Below are 17,650 nucleotides of genomic sequence, written 5' to 3'. Positions count from 1 at the left end.
GTGTCTGCTGTTTTGTTTTTCTAATTTGTTCTTTCCTAAAATAGTTTTGTGTGTTTTCTAAATTGTGCTGGGGCTTTGTGAAGCTTTGTGAGGCAGTGAGTGTTGTAGTGTTTTGCACCTCAGAGTAATGTCGTAGCACATTGAACAGGAAACAGGAAATGAATTCACTCTGATCTTCATTCTAAAACCCACCATGTGATGATAACAGGCCACACAACTCTGCGTCACTGCAACTTGTTTGATTTGATCATCTGAATAATTGCAGATTTGGAAATATTGCATCATTTAAGTACAAATATAAACTGCAGTTATCTTAATATGGTGCCTTGTGCCTAAATATTCAGGACCTTTGTTATTTTAACATAAGATTGTACTCACAATAAGTAGATCTTGAAATAATGTGTTTGATCCTACTACAGCTGGACTTTGACAGAAGTTTGAGAATTACTAAAGCATTTCAAAGTACGCTCACCTTAACGCTGTGCTTACACAAAAGTAAGGTACTTATACTTTACCTGAGTATTTCCATTCCTCTTCAACTTAATACTCCAGTACTTTGCAGAGAAATGTTGTTCTATAACACCATAGCTAAAATTGTATATTAAAAAAACTATTTTATTAAATATGTTCTGTGAAATTTCAATTGTAAAATTGTGAGCTGCAAAACCTAAATAGTGGTTATGCAGTAATAATAATCAAGAATTATCATAACATTAGATTTAGCTGAAAACACTTTTGTCCAAGCAAAATTTGAAATGCATACTTACTTTTATATCACTTCTTTAACTTAATCTTTACATCTTGATACTTAGTCGACTGTTGTTACATCTGATGTTCAACATTGTATCAAAGGAAACTTCTGCAAGACCCTGTTATAGTCATGTTTGTGCTTTTGTGTCCCCCTATTGGCTGATGAGGGGAACAATACAGTGCTTGAAAATGCTTGATGGCTGTAGATCCTCACACAAAAAGCTACAGTAATAGTCATTCAAACGCACAAATTCAAGCAAAAGACATCTGTTATTACCGTCATAACTTTAATTTACATAGATATACAGTTAAATCGACAAAAAAAATGACAACAGAAAAATTGCATTATGATCCGGTCTCCCTGTTGGAGCTCACACGTTCTGCAGGACAGAATACAAGTGATTGGTGAGGTCAAATGAATTGTTGCAGGAGGCCGTGGCTTTCAGGTCCTCGTTCCTCTTTTTTCAGGCAGCCAAGCACTGCATGCCCAAGTTAAAACTCAACAGTTCTTAAACTTTACTTTCATACTTCATCCACAAACGGTGTATTGCCGAGGTGTCCGCTAGCTGCCATGGTCTTCTTGCCATCAACAAATTTTTTCGCAGCCTGTAGAGAGATGAGAAAGATCATTTTAATGTGCGGAAACATTTTGGTAGAAAGAAACAATTCTGCTGCTTTTTCAGGAGGCAACAGCCTTAAAGTAAGAACAAATCTGAAGTTTAATGATTCAGGAGAGAAACTGCAAAAGAACCACTCATCAGTTCTGCAATGCATTTCTTTAGGTTAAGGATAAGATGGCTTTAGTTTGAATTTATTTGACCTAATAACATGTTAGTGGTAATTGGTTTAACCTTAATTTTCAGGAATTTGAGGTGTGAAAGCTTGTTACAAAAAAATGCAGTTTTCACTTGTTCCCACAAATACACCTAACATTGCAACAGGCTGCAATAATCCCAAAAGATCCTTTAAGTATGCTCTCACAAAAACACATTCACTGAATGCAAGAATTCAATTAATCGTAAATGCCGAGTTAAAGCTATAGCTGTGTATGTGAAAATAACCAGCAGAATGATTTCCAGCAACAGTGATGATAAAAGATTGTCCTATTGTCATGTCTGCAGTGAAAGCACTCACGTTGACCACATCATCCTGGGTGACAGTGTCTATGGCCTGGAGAACAGTATCAGGGAGGTGGTATGCTGCAGTGTTCAGAACCTGAGCACCGATCTCCTCCATCAGGCCCTCAGAGCTTTCTATTGACATCAGGTAATCGGCTTTCACCTGGTTTCTATGCACAGTCAAACACATTCAACACAATCAGAACACATTCAGCACAGCAGTGAAAAGTGTACAATAACATCTGTGTGCGGTATAAAACTGCTTCTTCACAGTGGACTTACTTTGCAGTGGTGATGTCAGCCTCTGACACGTTTCCCTCAGCCACACTTGTCACTTGAGCAATGGCAGCTTTGATAACCTGCACAGAAACATTCAGGGAAATTCAGCTTATGTCACGTTTTTAAATGTATTTGTCTTGGAAGGAGTGTATTGGGTAATCACCTCTCCTGCAGAATGCGCTTGTGCAATGGTATAGACACCAAATAGGCCAGAGTCCGAGTATGAGGCATTGAAGGCTGTGGCCTGTAAGACAACCAGAGGTCATGTGACATTACAAAACAAAGCTCTCTGCATTTAGAAGCAATGCAACAAAGTAATCCTGAGAACAAATTGAATGCCTAATAAAAGTTATATCAATTTTTTTACTTACATCAAAGGGCTGTGTGGTAGCTTTGGCAATACCCTGACACAGTTGGCTAGTGATGTTTGAGCCTCTCTTTACATGTGGACCAGCTCCCAGGATTCTTTGCAGCACGGTGAAGGCATTCGCCTCTGCACTACCCGTCACACCACCCTCACTGGCAATCAGTGCATGGACCAGGTCATCATTGTTTTGCACTCGCAGTTCACCTACGCATGCACATAACACCATCATGAGAATTAAGCGATTTGGAAAGTGTGTGTGGTGCCTTTCAAACACAAGTTTTTACCTCCACGGTACACAGATTTAGCCACAGGCGCACTGGCCCCACTGCGGGTACTCAGGAGACCCTCACCCACCTGCCTCAGGACAGAGTGCTTCACACCTGGATGCATAAATCAGAGAGTAACGAAATCAATATACAACTGAAGTGGAAAAAAAACGCACTGTTGTGAAGGGGAAATGCCACACATTCCCAGGATACAAGCTGCCATATTAGCATGATGTATTATCACACAGGCAAGCCCACACTTGTAGCAACCCACCAATTATTACAAACAGATAGTGTTGGTGTCATCCTTTTCTTTGATTTACCTCTGAGCCTTTGACAGATTAACAGTTTGGTTAAGTGTAACCAGACACGCACACAAAAGTAAATCAATTGATACCAGACTGATACAACAGCATCAAATGTAAAATGGAGTCTTGATAAGCATAGCATGATGTGAAAGAAAAAGTTGGTGCAGGGAAGTGATACAGCCATACTAGTAGACACTCACCTAGTCCTACAAGAGCCATCTTGCCAGTGGTGAAATGGTCTTCAACAAAGGACTGCAGCTACAGGGGGAGGAGGAGGAGGAAACAAATGTAAGAGCTATGCAAAATCTAACCCGTTGCAATCGTTCACTCTGAGAAGTCAGTTCCAAGACCATACAATGAACTATTTCCCAATGTAGAGAAACAGAACAAAACAAAGGTGCTACCTGCTTAGAGGAGACATGGCCAACCATGTAGTCAGGGCAGTACAGAGAGTTGGACAGGGCATTTTTATATGCTGCTTCATGCAACTTCTCAATTACACCTGGGGGAGAAAAGGGAAAAGAGACCTGAATTTCAGCCGAGGAAAACAGGACAAAGACCTTAAAATGGGACGTGCCACTCCACTGAGAATCGGCAGCCTGCTCTGTAGCTAAGAGCAGCTCAGTTTATATTTGGGTTCTCTTACAGCACTTGTCAGATGGGTTCAATAACTGTGTGAAAATTATTTCCTCAATGCTGACAGGTTGCTCCTGATACTAACCTATCTGAGGACACTGCTGAGCCAGAGCCTTGTCGAGCTTCACCCTGGATGTCAGGTCGGCGACCTCCCACGGTCGAAACTCCTGAGCTGTGGTCACGTCCACCAAATACTCCAATAATGAATCTCTGGACACACAGATACAAGAGCGGTGAGGACACACTGTGGCATCTGCATGACCTTAAATAAAAAGCACATAAAACTTGAAGATGGGAGCACTTACAGGTGATCTCTCAAACAGTCTGCAGTGTAGACCATGGTCTCTCGTGATGATGTCACACTGCAAGTAAACAAAAGGCAGTTGGGTCAGATTCAGTTACACTGGTATTCTCCAAATTATTTATAGCAGGACAAGCAAGGACAGTCTGTGTAAGCATGCGCAGAGAGCAACCTCACTGACCTCAGGCTGCCCCCCAGTGCTTCCACACCTCGACAGATCTTGAAGGCAGATGCCCCCTTGTTAGTCTACAAAAGGGAAAAAGTAACCATGAAGCTAACTGAACACAATTCAATTTTTTCCCAGAAAGCATTGCACGTTCACAAAGTCATTCACAGGTTACCAGGTTGGCTGCCAGTCGTAGCACATGAGAGACACCCAGGTTTTCCACAGTCTCATAACGACTCCCAGCTTTCACAAACACACCCACGCTGCTCAAGGGGGAGTAGTTCTCCAGTGATGCGATCACCAGACCGTTTGGGAGCTTTGACACCTGCAGCAGCAATGAAAATATCCTTTTAAATTAACAGTGTCAATATTCCTGCTACTCGCTCTTCTTTTCTCTGATTAAACTTTTGATTCATTATTACAGTTCAGTCTTGAACAGGAACTCAAATGTAGGAGAGTGCTACCTGGACATTTTGAGGGGGAGCTGCGAAGGATTCAGTCAGAGCTTCACTCCTCCTGGCAGCTGCATAGCAACGTTTCTGTGGGAAGAGATGACAGCCGTGAAAAGCATGTCTTTGAAAGTAGTAAAGACATTCGATCGGACAAATCTTAAACTCAAAAATATCAACATGACTTATAACCGTAATGAGTATTTGAGAGATGGCTAGATCTGTAATCTACCACCTACTTCCGTGGGTCACAAGATAAATCAGAGGCATCACCAGGTGACCAACAGGATAGGAAAAATTTCAATTATCCTTATTTTCTTACACAAAATGCTACTTGTTCATATTATGCTCCATTTATCCTTGATTTATATTTACATATGACTTGATTAATTTACCTGATTCAGGTAAAAGAAGGAAAAATAAATCACTGTCTGATAAACCTGGTCAAAACTTAAAGACAAACAGTGTCTGTGCTGTTTTCACGTCACCCAGGACTAAGAGACGAGTGGAGTGGACATATTCCTCTTTATTTAATAGACCAAACAGTGGGGGAAATAATTGGCATTTAAATGTTAGCTGGGGCTAACAATTGCAGCCCCAGTCTTGACTAAAAGGAAATCAATGTTATCGAAAGATATAATTACCTACAATCTAGATGACCATGTTATGTATTAAATAATCATTTTATTACCAACCCTATGTTTCCGAGTTTGACTTTAAATAGCCTAAAATAAAATTCTGGTGATATTTAATTTTATTCCATATAACACTGTATTCATTTTCATCTGGAACAAACAGCAGACACTAGCCAACCTGTCCTAAATTAACGTGGGGGGGGGGGGGGGTGACCTGAAATAACCCGTGCAAGTTATAACCTTGAAGCAAAGACCACATGTGTGTGTGTGCCCTGTCAACACAGCCTGAGATCAGTCAAATGTCAGAAAGTCTCCGGATAATGTCCAGGACACTGACACAGAACTGCAGAAGCACAGGATCGGACGTTGACCTTCAGGAGAACCCCACGAAGCTACAAGTGGCTAAGCTAAACAGAAACAAACTCCTGCTTTACATGCACACGTTACCCACACTTGAATCTGACTATCGGTGTAAGTGGATGATCCGGAGAGATGGGGGGGGGGCACTTAACTCAGCTGCAAAAACAAAACATGCGAGCTAGCCTTACGTTGGAAAAGCCGGTGTTAGCTAGCCACCTAGGAAGCTAACTAGCCACCGCGCTAAAAAAAACAGCTAAAAGAGGGTTTATTGTCCAAAACCAGAGAAGTAACCGAGTGAAGTTCCGATCGCGTGTGTCCGGGACACAGCTCGGGCCAAGCGGGGAGAAGAGGGGACTCACGGGAAGACTGTTCAGAGACCGGATTCCTCTCATGGTGCCTGACTCTCTCCTTCAGCCCGGTGCAGAAAGACAAACATGGCGGCGGGCTGACGTCTTACCCACAATCCACCGCACCGCGCAGAGCATCATTCACCATCTCTGATTTAGCAATTAACATTATTATTATTTGTGGAAAATAGTTTTTTTTACATAATAGGTTCCTAAAAACACAACCGCATATTTCACAAGGAGCTGTGTCACCACCTCTCATCTCTGAAACCTTTGAAGAACTAATTGAAAATGTGTAACTTAATAAACTCAAATGTACAGATTGCCCCTATCTATTTATCTATTGTTTTGAATTTATAGCTGTTATTCGGTGCTTATCTTGTAAAGAATGTTCGAAATATGTTTATATGTTCAATGTCCCTGTCAATAAAGGTTGGGGGGAAAGTTTAATATGACATTTAAAAAAAAATACTTGTTTATCTGTATATTGATAAATGAATCATACCTGTATTTATTATAAACACAAGGGGGCATCTGCTATATCTGAAATGTGTTTGTTTGTAGTGGTAGAAACGGAGTGAGCAATGGGGAAGAATAATAATGATGAAATTCAACGGATGATGTCTATCATGTATTTGATACTGCTGCCCCCTGCTGTTCATATTTAGAAACAGCAACAATTCCTCCAACAAAACAGAGCCGTAGTAATAACACAGGTCAACAGGTCAAACAATTTAATCAGATAAGACCCATACTAAACTAATTCATTAACTTATTCACTAATAACCAATTAATTTAATTAATTGATGAATTCATGGTCAGTGTGTTTGTGAGACAGAGAGAGAGAGCTGTCCTGTTCTTTTTGAAGCCATTTGGTTTAAACTTATAAAACTAAACCATGGATCCTGTGATTGAGTTTGCAGATGTTCACCTGCCCACACAGCACTCACACCTAGGGGATGTGGGGATGGATGAGAGGGAAAGGGGGATGCATTTTTGGACATTGTTGTTCAATGGGGGTGGCATCTCCCATCATCCCTCCACAAATCGCTTACTGTATACGTAGAATATTCTAATAACATAACCATGTGCATTACTTAGTGACATATCCTCCAGTGTCTCCGACTGAGGAAGACTATAATGCAAAATGAATGATTGATATTTAAGTAATTTAATCTACAAAAGTTAACAGTTCAGTACTAAACCAAATTATGAAATTTGTTAACACACACACTCGCACAGTGTAAGAATTAAACATCTTTATTAGAACCTAACTCCATTTAAATTCACTCAAATTCATGACGCACATTACATTACAAAAATATACCTAACAGGTTACAGTTTGTTAAGACAAATACTTTAAAATTTAAAGTTGAACTACGGAAACACCGCTCACACAAAAGATGTCTTTCACAGGCAACGTTGGAAATTCCTCACAATTCGATTCTCGACAGAGCATCTTTTAATGGAGCAAAACTTTCACTTTCTTTTTTTACTTTCTCATTCCAGCAGCTTGTCACACCCCAATAAATACATCACATAACAATGATACAAAAATACACTATGTTGGCTGGGACCTTCTTCACAGATTTGAGGTGTGCGGACATAAAAACATCATCTCAAACATGTTCACATCACACAGAAAGTGAGTTCCGATTCCTGACCGAGTCGTCCATCTCAGTTACATGAGATCATGTGTGTAAACAACGTTTCCTTTGTCTCCACGCACAAAGGAGGAACCCAAATCAGTGAGGCTCATACCACAAGCCGTCACGACTACATGTTACCACGAGTAACAGCTCAAACAGCGCTGTGCCAAATCCAGGCATCACTTGTCAGGTTGCTGGTCTCCACAGCTCAGAGCTTTGTAGTGCACTGTCCCCGAACAATGTGCAAATAACCACCAGGAGAGATTCCCCAATGACTTTGTAGTGCTTCAGTTGTCATTTGGCGTCCCGGGAAAGCTGCTCATGTGGATGTCCTTCCTCAGTTGGAGAGAGACACAGCTGAGCCAGCTGCGACTGGTGGGCATCTCCCCGACGATCTCCCAGGTGTCTGTCTCGTCACAGTACCTCTCAATAGTGTCATGATATCTGCATGTAAGAACCATCAGCGTTAAACTTGCCTTTTAAAATTACGTCTCCTGATCTGGTTTCACACAAAGATTTAATGAGAACTTTATTACAAATCAGTCGAGTACTTCTTGTGTGATCCTGCTGAATAAAACATATGCCGATGATAACATAAATAACGGTTCCTTCCTTTGTCTTACTCATACATTCATACACACACACTATTTTTAACTACAGGCTACTTTGTTTTTGAAGTCAATAAACATCTCATCACGAAGTCTTGACAATGATATTTCTGGCGCTCTGTCACTGTAGAAAGGTTTTGTCACACAAGCAGCAACAATAGTTCCTGGGGTGTTGTGAAGCACCATCTTTGAAGCAGGTCCTTTTTGGAGACTACTTACTGGTTTTGAAATGCTAATAAGTTCCCTAAATGGTTCCTCTGCTCGACAACAACAAAAATGGATGAAGATTACGTGTATCAGCAGCTTTTCTGAATCGCTCCTCACCTGTCCCAGCCTTCTTCTCCTCCCAGGACGTAGATCTTTCCATCCACCACAGCAGCACCTGGTCGGTAGCGTCGCTCTTTCATGGGGGCGCACATGGTCCACTGGTTGGTCTTGGGATTGTAACACTCCACCTTATCTGTGTTCTCCGTCGAGGCGTGCCATCCACCTGCAAGAAACAAAGAGAGGTTCAACAACAGAAAAGACTATTTGTTGACCAGTGAGAAAATAAGAATAAGACTAACGGCTGAAACATACATGAATATTACCTATAACATAGATCTTTCCTTTGAGTGTGCAGGCTGCTGAACCAGAGCGAGCGATCTGCATCGGTGTGACCTCTGTCCACACTGAGGTTTTAGGGTTGTACACCTGGGCGAGATCTGTGCCGTCACCGTCCTCAAGAACTGCCCCACCTACCAGGACACAGGGAGACATGGATAAATAAAAAATAAAAAGGACAAGGTCCAGAATAACCTATATGTGTAGAGCCTTCATTTCCTACCAGTAACATAGAGCAGTCCGTCCAGGGCCACCACAGCAGGACTTGTGACGGCCATCTTGACAGACTCTGTGAACTGCCAGGAGTTGGTGTGGGGGTTGTAGCACTCGACCGAGTCCAGACGCGACCGCCCCTCCCAACCTCCCACTGCATACACAAAGCCGTCCAGCATCACCAGGCCTGAGAGGAGAGAGATAGTTAAAGGGTCTGTGTGTAGAATTTGGTGACATCTAGTGGTGAGGCTGCACATTGCAGCTGAATACCCCTCACCTCACCCTCACAAACATGAAAGAGAACCTGTGGTACCGCCTTCAGGTGTCATAAAAACTCAGCCAGCGTGAGGGGACCCGCTCCCGATGTAAATATAAAGTACTTAAATATTAAGGATATCTATGGATAGAGAGCAGCAAATTAAAATTGATGCTGTTTTTGCACCCACACTGCAGGCACTCAAACCAAAGGGAAAGGAGGAGGTTTTGAAGTGAAACTAAAACATGACTATTAAATGCTCTGAGTTGCAGGAAAAGAACAAGATCAGTCATCCTAACCTAACTCAGATCGAGCTACATTCATGGGGGCCATCTCCATCCAGGAGTCGAAGCAGGGGTCATAGCGCCACATCTCTCTGCTGGCTGAGCCGTCAGGAAACTCCCCTCCTGCCAAATACAGGGTTGAGTCTGTAGAAGAGGATGGAGAAGTGGGAGTGGGTGGAGAGAAACACGTCACCCGTCATGTGCACTACATCCAGGCTTGGTTTCTCATTTGAGAGGAGACACAGTATGGAGTTAATTATCCTCTAAACTAAACTTGACAGCGCCTTTCCCCTCACCTGACACAACCAGCCCGTGTTTGCTCACGGCAAAGGGCAGACAGGCCAGATTCTTCCACTGATTGGTCACTGGATCGAAGCTCTCGACGCTGCGCAGCACCACCTTGTCGTCCTCCCCGCCGACTGTCACTATCACTTCAGCGGTCCCTGTTACCATGGCAACAGAGGGAGAGGAACAGAGAGGAGTGAGCCGAGGCAGAGGCTTGTAGGATACAACGTAGAGGGGTGTTGGACCCGCGACTAATGATTAACGATTTCATCTGAACACCATTAATCGATTGGTCTAAAAAATTTCAGGAAAAGTTAAAAACCGACAGATAATAATTTTTCACATAAAAAAAACCCAAACCAGGGAATTTTTTGTCTTTTTATTAAAAAGATTAATAACATTTAATAAAATGTCTAAATAGTCAGATTATTTAATTGATTAAGCACCTAGTAGAGTGTAGGAGTAGAAACCTGGTGTAACAACCCATGCATAGTAATGAGTGAGACCTAAATGTAACTGAAAACTGAGTGTTTCCATTCATCGTGCAGGTGTGACCATGTTCACCTGTGGATCTGCGTGGTCTCGCCCGAGGGCAATACAGCTCTCCACGGCGGTCCTTCAGCAGCAGGTAGTCCTTGGCCTCGGAGATGAGCGTCTGGCAGGCCTGGTTCTCCTTCACCACATCCTGAGACTCGATCACGTCGTGGAGGTAGTAGGGGCTGATGAGAGGCAGGCGGATATGCTCGAGGACCTTCGAGGGACGAATGAAAGGAGAGAAATCTGATCGACTCAGACAGCTCATCTCAGTCACTGCCACAGCGCCTCTCTGCCACATACTGTATCTTTACCAGGGAAGGCAAAATACAAGAAGCCCAGCTCGTGTAAGCTCGAGTGAATCTGACCTTTTCGAAGCTCTGTTTGCGAGAAGGGCATTTATTCAGCCACGACATGGCGGCCTCAAACACCATCTCCTCTTTGGGCACATTGAGGTGGTCACTGCCAACGATCTCTGTCAGTTTGTCCACACACAGAGACAGGAACTCCTCCTGGGGTGGAAGATTTAGAAGATGATTAGTTTAGTAAAGTGTAAGTAGCAACTTAGTCAACTGGCACGCACACGCACACACACGCACACACACACACACACACACTTAATCAGTCTGTCAGCAGTTAAACTAGTCTGACAGGTATATTATCTCTGGTAAACCTTTTCACAAATGAAATCCACAACACTGACAGGTTCAGTTCTCCTGCTCAGGTACTGGTGGCTCATTTTCACCTCCAGCAGTGGTTGTGTTTTCATTGCCGTTTATTTGACTGTCGGCAGGATTATGCAAAAACTGCTGAACTGATTTTCTTAAAATTACGTGGAGGGGAGGGGTATGGGCCAAGGAAAAGACCCTTAAGCTCATAGTGCTACTTTATTTATTCAACTAAAAAAAATACTCCATCTAGTGTACATTAACACAATATAAATGATATGGGAATAAAAAATTAACTATGATTTAAGATTTGATCAACCTTTAAATGGAGTACATTTCTCATTAGCTCCACACGGCAGCGTGTGGGAGTCAGCGCTGACAGTCTAGAATGAAAATAAAAGGTCTCCGTCAGCCTCTCACCTGTTGATAGACACTGTTGAAGTGCTCAAGGATGTAGTCCATGCTGCGTTTCTCCAGCACTTTACAGGAATGGGCCTCTGCGAAGCAGTGGATCCCCACACAGTTCATCTCGTCCATCTGACGCTCCATAAAACGACAGCAGGCCTCTCTCACGGCCATCACGTCCAGCAGGTTGGCTGCTGCCAGCAGAGCCTGAAGCACAGTGATGCTTAGCACTCGTGTTGTTTAGGAAGGAGAGAGGCGAGGTGACAGTGGAGGCCCTACCTGCACATTTGCTTTGGAGATGTAGACCTCTGACGTGTAGGCGTAGCTCACCAGCATCCCGATCATCTGAGGTTCTACTCCATTGATGGCAACCCGCTCCTGTTTAGACTCGATCAGGTCAGTGGAAAACATTGCCTGAGGGGGAAACGCGCACAATTCACGTGATTTTCTTAGCATGTAAACATGGACCTGGAGTCTTTGTGCCTGTCCCTGGCAAGACTGTGAGGGAGGCTGTGTTTACCTGTTATTACATGTCTGAATAGAAAACTCTGTAGACCGGCTTAAGACTGTACAGAGCTCAGCTGCCAGGCTTTTAAAGTAAACCAGTTGGAACGCATCACCCTGGTTCCAGAAATGATTTTAAGGTTATTTTTAATAACTTACAAGGCTCTTAATGGCCTTACTCCTAGGTATATTGCAAACCTTTCAGCCCTGTAAAACCCAGCTGACATTTTGAGATCCTCTGCCAGGGACCCTTTATCTGTTCCAGATTCTTGGCTGAAGACTTCTGAGACAGAGCTTTTGAAATAGGAGCCCTGAGGCTGTGGGACACCCTGCTGAGGAAATACGGCAGGCTGAGTCAGCTTCCTTTGAATCAAACTTTCAAACATATTTTTATCATAAGATAAATAAAAGCTAATAAAATATTAACTCATCCCCACTTTCCTTGGTTTTTAACCAATTTTAGTTTTGATTATTTGTATGGGTGGTCATGCTTAAAAGGTTCAGTGTGTAGAGTTTAGTGACATCTAGAGGTGAAGTTGCATGTTGCAGCTGAATACCCCTCACCTCACCCTCCCCTTCCAAACATCAAGGAGAACCTGTGGCAGCCTTCAGTTGTCATAAAAAACGTGAAAAAGGTGTTTAGTTTGTCAAGTTTGTAGAGAGGACCCCCTCCAGGTGTAAATATAAAAGGTTGACAAACTAAACACCTTTTTCACGTTTTTTATGACAACTGAATTTAGATGAAACACACTAGTTAAAACACCACTAGGATTGTTTTATATTCAGTCTCTGCTAATAGATCCCTTTCACCTGAACCTCACACGCTGGACCTTTAATTTTCTGTCTCTTAGGAGTGCGTTCTAAAGTTCTGATTGTGTTTCTTTGATTTGTGAAGCTTAGTTTTGATAGGTGTTCTATGTATAAAAGGTGTCATCAGTCTTATCACCTGGAAATAGGAGCTGAAAGAGGCCAGCACAATGCGATGGCAGGGGAACTCCTGTCCGCCACAGCACAGGGTCACATCGCAGAAGGCGTTGTTGAGCCGCAGGCTGTTGAGGCCCTGGAGGACGGTGCTGGGGTGCCGGGCCTCCACGAACAGGTAGTCCTCGCTGCTCAGGGGGGCCGGGGTGGCGGGGCCGTAGTCCTCCGTCAACCCAAAGGTGAGGTTCATCGCGGAGGGGGACGGCAAACCGGCGTTGACGGTGATGTCCGCCATATCTCACTGTCACTGCGAGTCCAAACACACACAGAGTCAGCGAGAACACGTTGGGCACGAGCCGGGGTGTTCGAATCCCGAGTAACTCACCTCTGTTTTATAAAGACATGAGGGGGAAGTCGCAGGAGAAGCAGCGACGCGCAGAGAGAGAGTCCGAGATTCGACCATTAGCCCACTAATGAGGCTTAGCTCAGGTGGAGCAGCTCGGCGGCGCTGACGAGCCACAGCACCGAGGAGAACAAACACGACGCGGGCACAGGTGACGGGGAAAAGTCGCGGCAGCTTCCACACGCACACGTGATTCCTGTTACAAACGATCGTGACCACAACACTGAAGAAACACTCCCGCGGTGATGAGATACACACACAGGAAGTCCCTCCCACCACCGTAGATAACTCCCTCCCTCACACTTCCGGGTTCTCTCCAGTTGCTAAGGTAAAAGAGCAACAATTACACACATTCACGTGCCGTTAAGTACAGTCACAGCAGGTACTACTGTTATATACACCTCTTTCCAATATTTGCATTATAACAAAGAGTAAATGATCAGGTGTGGCAGGCATATAAACAGGGGCACCTCTAACAATGCAGCTGGGGCTTTTTGACAACTTTAAAACCAAATGTTCTGGTTTGCAAAAATCACACAGAGAAAAGAATAAAAACAATTTATTTAATAATAATAATAATTTCATCTATCCATCCATTATCTATGCGGCTTATCCTTTGAGGGTTGTGAGGGGTAAACTGGAGCCAATCCCAGTTGACACTGGGCAAGAGGCAAGATACAATAATAATTCCAAGACATACATTTTTGAAATTTGTTTTTAGGAAAATAATCACAAGTAAGACCATCCACTATATATCTAAAAGAAAGGGAACATATACAAAGTCAGTATGTTGAGTAATAAATAAACTGGCACCATGGCATGGCCTTTAGTCTGGTCTGGGGAAGCAGTGGGAATGTTGTCAATGTATGCTTGTGATTTTATGTGAATTCATAATACAATGTTTGTATTTTTGTAATTTGACAGTTTTATTGTCGAATGTCAAAAATAATTATATAAATAAACATAGCAGCTCAACCAAATCCGCCACTTACCCTGTTATTTCATGAATGGGCAGAATCTAGTGTCTTCACCCTGATATTGTGGATTTATAATCTAGCCAAGTCTCTATTTGAATTTTTTTTTGTCTTAAATAATGATAGTTTTCTTCTTCCTTTAAACCAGACTATCTTGTCATGTTGTTTGTATCAACAATCCTCTATAAATAACTATATAAATCTGATCACTGTAGAATGGGTGAAGTGCTTTTGGGGAAACAGTTTGCTGAATCATCTTTGTCTTATATAGAAAATTAAAAATATCTGTCTCCCTTTAAGTTTCAAACATTAACATAAATCACTTTTCATGTTTTATTGGATCACAAGCAGCTGTCCTTCATGATGCCTGGAGTCTCCAGTGCATTCTTTCTATGAGCAACAGCTTCCAGGATCTTCTTCCTGGGTCCGAGCTGGATGCGAATGCCTTTCAGGTCGTCATCAGAGCAAAGCATGAGCGCCTCCAGGTCCAGTTGCTCTCGGTTGAAGGCGGGGGCAAACTCTGGCAAGGAGATGGCAGACAAGAACGCATCCAGAGGAGAGGTTTCCTCATCTTCATCATCGTCCAGGCCCAGATTTTCCTGTTCCCAGGGCAGATCAGCGTCACCCATCCCCTCGAAGCCACTCGCATCTTCCGCCTCCTCGTACTGCTTGTTCTGAATGAGGTAGCCAAGGTTTTCATTGTTCCCGCTGGGCAGGTCATCCGACTCCAGCCCCATCTTCTTCATGAAAGTCAGACCTCCGAGCCCGGGCCGGTTGAAGATGGACTGTTTGACTTGGCCTGATTCTTCACTGTAATCATCTTCAAATCCTCCCAGTCCTTCTTCATCTGATATGTTTTCATCCTGCTCGCTGAAGACACCCAGAAAATCAGGGTTCTCAGATGCTCCGTTCTCCTGCTTGAGGAAGATAACGTTCCCATCTCCTCCTGATCTCTGCACTGTGCCTTTCTCTTTCTTCCCAAGCTTCTTCTGGAGGGTGCCTCTGACCCTGGCTGAAATAGAGCCTGATTTAACCTTAATAAGCTCGGAGAACTGTTCACTGGGGCCCGACATGGTGCCACTGTTTGAGAGTGACGATGCCATGCTGGCCTCTGACACAGACCCGGTGTTGCCCGCTCCTCGCTGCATCTTGTCCATCTTGCTCTGGTGTTTCTTCTTCACCTTCTCGCAGAGTTTCACTCGTTTCTCCGCTTCCTTAATGGCTTCCTTCTTTAGAGTGGCAACCTTCTTGGGGTTTTGGTTGGTCTGCTGTGAGGCCGAGGCGTCTAGGAAACGCACACAGTCCATTCGGTCACGAGAAGCGGCAACGTCCATGGCTGTGTGGAATTCACTGTCCAGTGCGAAAAGGTTGGCACCAAAGTTGACCAGAAAGCTGAGGATGTGCATGTGGCCATTGGCTGCAGCGTGGTGCAGGGGAGTGTTTCCCCAGATGTCGCTCCTGTTGGGGTCTCCTCTGTGTGACAGAAGAAGAAAAATGTGACTTCAGACCTTCATAAAAATATTTAGTTGCATAAAAAAATATACATTTATTTTGTTTTTTAAAGATGCATTTATCATTTATTATTTATAATATAATTCCTTCATTGTCATTGCACAGACAATGGAAAAATTAAGTATCCTTCGTACCATCAAATGTAATAAGCTACATAATTAAATACTCATGTGCAACTTATGAAAACAATAGTAAGATAGCTTACTGTCATAAAGATAGCTAATATATTGCTTTATTACTTATTTATTACTCACGTATTTTTATTTATTTATTCAACAACACACATATAAAAGGGACATGTTTAAGTGATGTTAAAAATTTGAAAATATAGTCACAAAATATGCTAAATTATATACAAAATCTAAACTTCTTGAATATAGAAAGTGTTAATGAATAAGTTTTAGGGGTGCTGGTGCATGTTTCCCCATGTTTTCAACCTTTATGCTAAGCTAAGCTAACTATCTGCTGATATTGATCTTCTCACCTAACTCTTAACAAGTAAGTGAATACATGTGTCCAGTCATTCTTTCATATACAGCAAATGTAACATATAAGCAAATATTACGAGACGTTTTTGAGGATAATTGGTAAACTATTAAGATTTAAAGTCCTCCAGTTCTGTGCCTCAGTGTCACAGCAATAAAAGTCTTGATTGCTGTAATACTGCAAGTCTTTCTCATAAATGCTTCAGTTGACTCTGGCCACATAGGTGAGGCATGAGTTACACCTCATTAAATATCTTCAGGACATATTTTCTCGACCTAATTCTTTTAAGAAAGAATGCTGTGTTTTTAGCCCGTTTTTTGTTGCAGGGTGTGGGGGGTTTGGGGACAGATAAAGGGGTCTTTTGTTTCTTTGGTTGATTAAACATTTGGCTCAGCACATGAGAGAGATGAGTATAAAGCGGGGAATGCAGATTTAGCTCATCACGGTGTAGTGGATAATGTGAACACAAACATGTGCTGTCCAACAAGTCCTAAAAACTAAACTGATGTACGATATGAAAAAGCATAAAACACATTTCCAGCCGGGCAATAAAATAAACATTAGCCTTTGAAAATGTTAACCTTTGCTTAGTGAATATTTTTTATGTTTTTACTGTGGAAATCTAGTTCAAGTTCATCTTTTGAGCATCATACATAAAATATTACATAAGACATTAGATTACAATATTCAGAATTGCGTGTCTGAGTGTAACAATATATTTATCTGAAAAACTTTGGAACATCAAAATACATAAATACAACACAGGACATTAGAAAGTACTAATTATTACTAATAATAAAGAAAGAGTTTGTTTTGCCCTGCAGGGGATAAAGTGTATCATGCTTACTCTCTGCTGCATATGAGCTGAAGAGCATCGACATGTCCGTGGAAGGCAGCCAGCAAGGTGGGAGTCATGCCATCTTCGTCCGCAGTGTTCAGGTCCCTCCTCGTGGCCTCCTTCAACAGGTCCAAGTAGCCATCGATCGCTGCCTTGTGGTACCTAGACATCTCTTAGAAGAACTGAGCGGCACCAAACAAATCCACTCCCTTCAGAGACACAGACTGAGGCGACCGCAGACCCGAGCATACAAAAGTGATCACTGGGCGTCAACATATCAGCAGCTCGGAGCCATAAAACAAAAGCAAAGTCCAGGTCAGTGTTGTCAGCGGCAGCATTTCCTCATAAACCATCTCTGCTTGAGTCACCACCACCAGTAACTTAAAGCTTAACTATGACAAGTGAGATAATTTTTACAAGATGCAAATTTACTAGGTACAATTTTGGGGGAAAGAGCTGCTACTCTACTATATTTATATATTTTACCCCACTACATTGTTTTATATATATCAGATATATATTTAT

The 17,650-nt window shown here is 42.6% G+C and overlaps 3 protein-coding genes across 5 annotated transcripts; all 3 read right to left on the bottom strand.

Moving 5' to 3' along the window:
* Positions 1–738: 738 nt before the first annotated feature.
* Positions 739–6,121, bottom strand: LOC117765713 (cytochrome b-c1 complex subunit 2, mitochondrial). 2 transcript variants are annotated; one of them, XM_034592138.1, is made up of 14 exons: positions 5,995–6,111; positions 4,656–4,730; positions 4,367–4,516; positions 4,207–4,271; positions 4,030–4,086; positions 3,810–3,934; positions 3,493–3,590; positions 3,289–3,346; positions 2,799–2,894; positions 2,519–2,718; positions 2,311–2,391; positions 2,151–2,227; positions 1,885–2,038; positions 739–1,356 (listed from the first exon to the last, which is right to left on the bottom strand). In XM_034592138.1, the coding sequence occupies exons 1-14, from the start codon at positions 6,025–6,027 to the stop codon at positions 1,273–1,275; spliced, it is 1,353 nt and encodes a 450-aa protein (XP_034448029.1). In that variant the 5' UTR covers positions 6,028–6,111; the 3' UTR covers positions 739–1,272. The 2 variants fall into 2 exon arrangements, with proteins under 2 accessions (XP_034448029.1, XP_034448030.1); XM_034592139.1 differs by lacking the exon at positions 739–1,356 and having other exon boundaries at positions 1,919–2,038; positions 2,147–2,227; positions 5,995–6,121.
* A 1,105-nt stretch (positions 6,122–7,226) lies between these two features.
* si:ch211-256e16.3 (kelch-like protein 20) lies at positions 7,227–13,543 on the bottom strand. Of its 2 annotated transcripts, XM_034592131.1 has the most exons (12): positions 13,298–13,540; positions 12,938–13,219; positions 11,767–11,901; positions 11,503–11,694; positions 10,783–10,926; positions 10,445–10,631; positions 9,892–10,038; positions 9,611–9,739; positions 9,066–9,242; positions 8,830–8,976; positions 8,564–8,729; positions 7,227–8,075 (listed from the first exon to the last, which is right to left on the bottom strand). In XM_034592131.1, the coding sequence occupies exons 2-12, from the start codon at positions 13,205–13,207 to the stop codon at positions 7,919–7,921; spliced, it is 1,851 nt and encodes a 616-aa protein (XP_034448022.1). In that variant the 5' UTR covers positions 13,208–13,219; positions 13,298–13,540; the 3' UTR covers positions 7,227–7,918. The 2 variants fall into 2 exon arrangements, 1 of the variants encoding a protein (XP_034448022.1); XR_004614607.1 differs by lacking the exon at positions 7,227–8,075 and adding an exon at positions 8,163–8,371 and having other exon boundaries at positions 8,461–8,729; positions 12,938–13,543.
* Positions 13,544–14,227: 684 nt separating this feature from the next.
* anks4b (ankyrin repeat and sterile alpha motif domain containing 4B) lies at positions 14,228–17,565 on the bottom strand. The gene is made up of 2 exons (XM_034592132.1): positions 17,135–17,565; positions 14,228–15,762 (listed from the first exon to the last, which is right to left on the bottom strand). Exons 1-2 carry the CDS (start codon positions 17,293–17,295, stop codon positions 14,631–14,633), a joined length of 1,293 nt encoding a protein of 430 aa, XP_034448023.1. The 5' UTR covers positions 17,296–17,565; the 3' UTR covers positions 14,228–14,630.
* Positions 17,566–17,650: the final 85 nt, after the last annotated feature.

Source organism: Hippoglossus hippoglossus, chromosome 8 (assembly GCF_009819705.1).
Source record: "Hippoglossus hippoglossus isolate fHipHip1 chromosome 8, fHipHip1.pri, whole genome shotgun sequence".
NCBI classification, from domain to species: Eukaryota; Metazoa; Chordata; class Actinopteri; order Pleuronectiformes; family Pleuronectidae; genus Hippoglossus; species Hippoglossus hippoglossus.
This window is presented reverse-complemented; position numbering and strand designations above follow the sequence as displayed.

Bases quoted from the DNA above. Each gene is read 5' to 3' on its own strand.
- anks4b (XM_034592132.1), bottom strand. From the start codon at position 17,295: ATGTCTAGGTACCACAAGGCAGCGATCGATGGCTACTTGGACCTGTTG. The intron at 15,763-17,134 runs GTAAGCATGATA...TCTGTCACACAG, and splicing joins CAGCTCATATGCAGCAGAGA to AGGAGACCCCAACAGGAGCG.
- si:ch211-256e16.3 (XM_034592131.1), bottom strand. From the start codon at position 13,207: ATGGCGGACATCACCGTCAACGCCGGTTTGCCGTCCCCCTCCGCGATG. The intron at 9,740-9,891 runs GTGAGGGGAAAG...CCTCTTCTACAG, and splicing joins ACACGGGCTGGTTGTGTCAG to ACTCAACCCTGTATTTGGCA. The intron at 9,243-9,610 runs GTTAGGATGACT...CTCTCCTCTCAG, and splicing joins TGTAGCTCGATCTGAGTTAG to GCCTGGTGATGCTGGACGGC.
- LOC117765713 (XM_034592138.1), bottom strand. From the start codon at position 6,027: ATGAGAGGAATCCGGTCTCTGAACAGTCTTCCC. The intron at 3,591-3,809 runs GTTAGTATCAGG...TTTCTCCCCCAG, and splicing joins TCAGCAGTGTCCTCAGATAG to GTGTAATTGAGAAGTTGCAT. The intron at 1,357-1,884 runs GTGAGTGCTTTC...ATCTCTCTACAG, and splicing joins CCCAGGATGATGTGGTCAAC to GCTGCGAAAAAATTTGTTGA.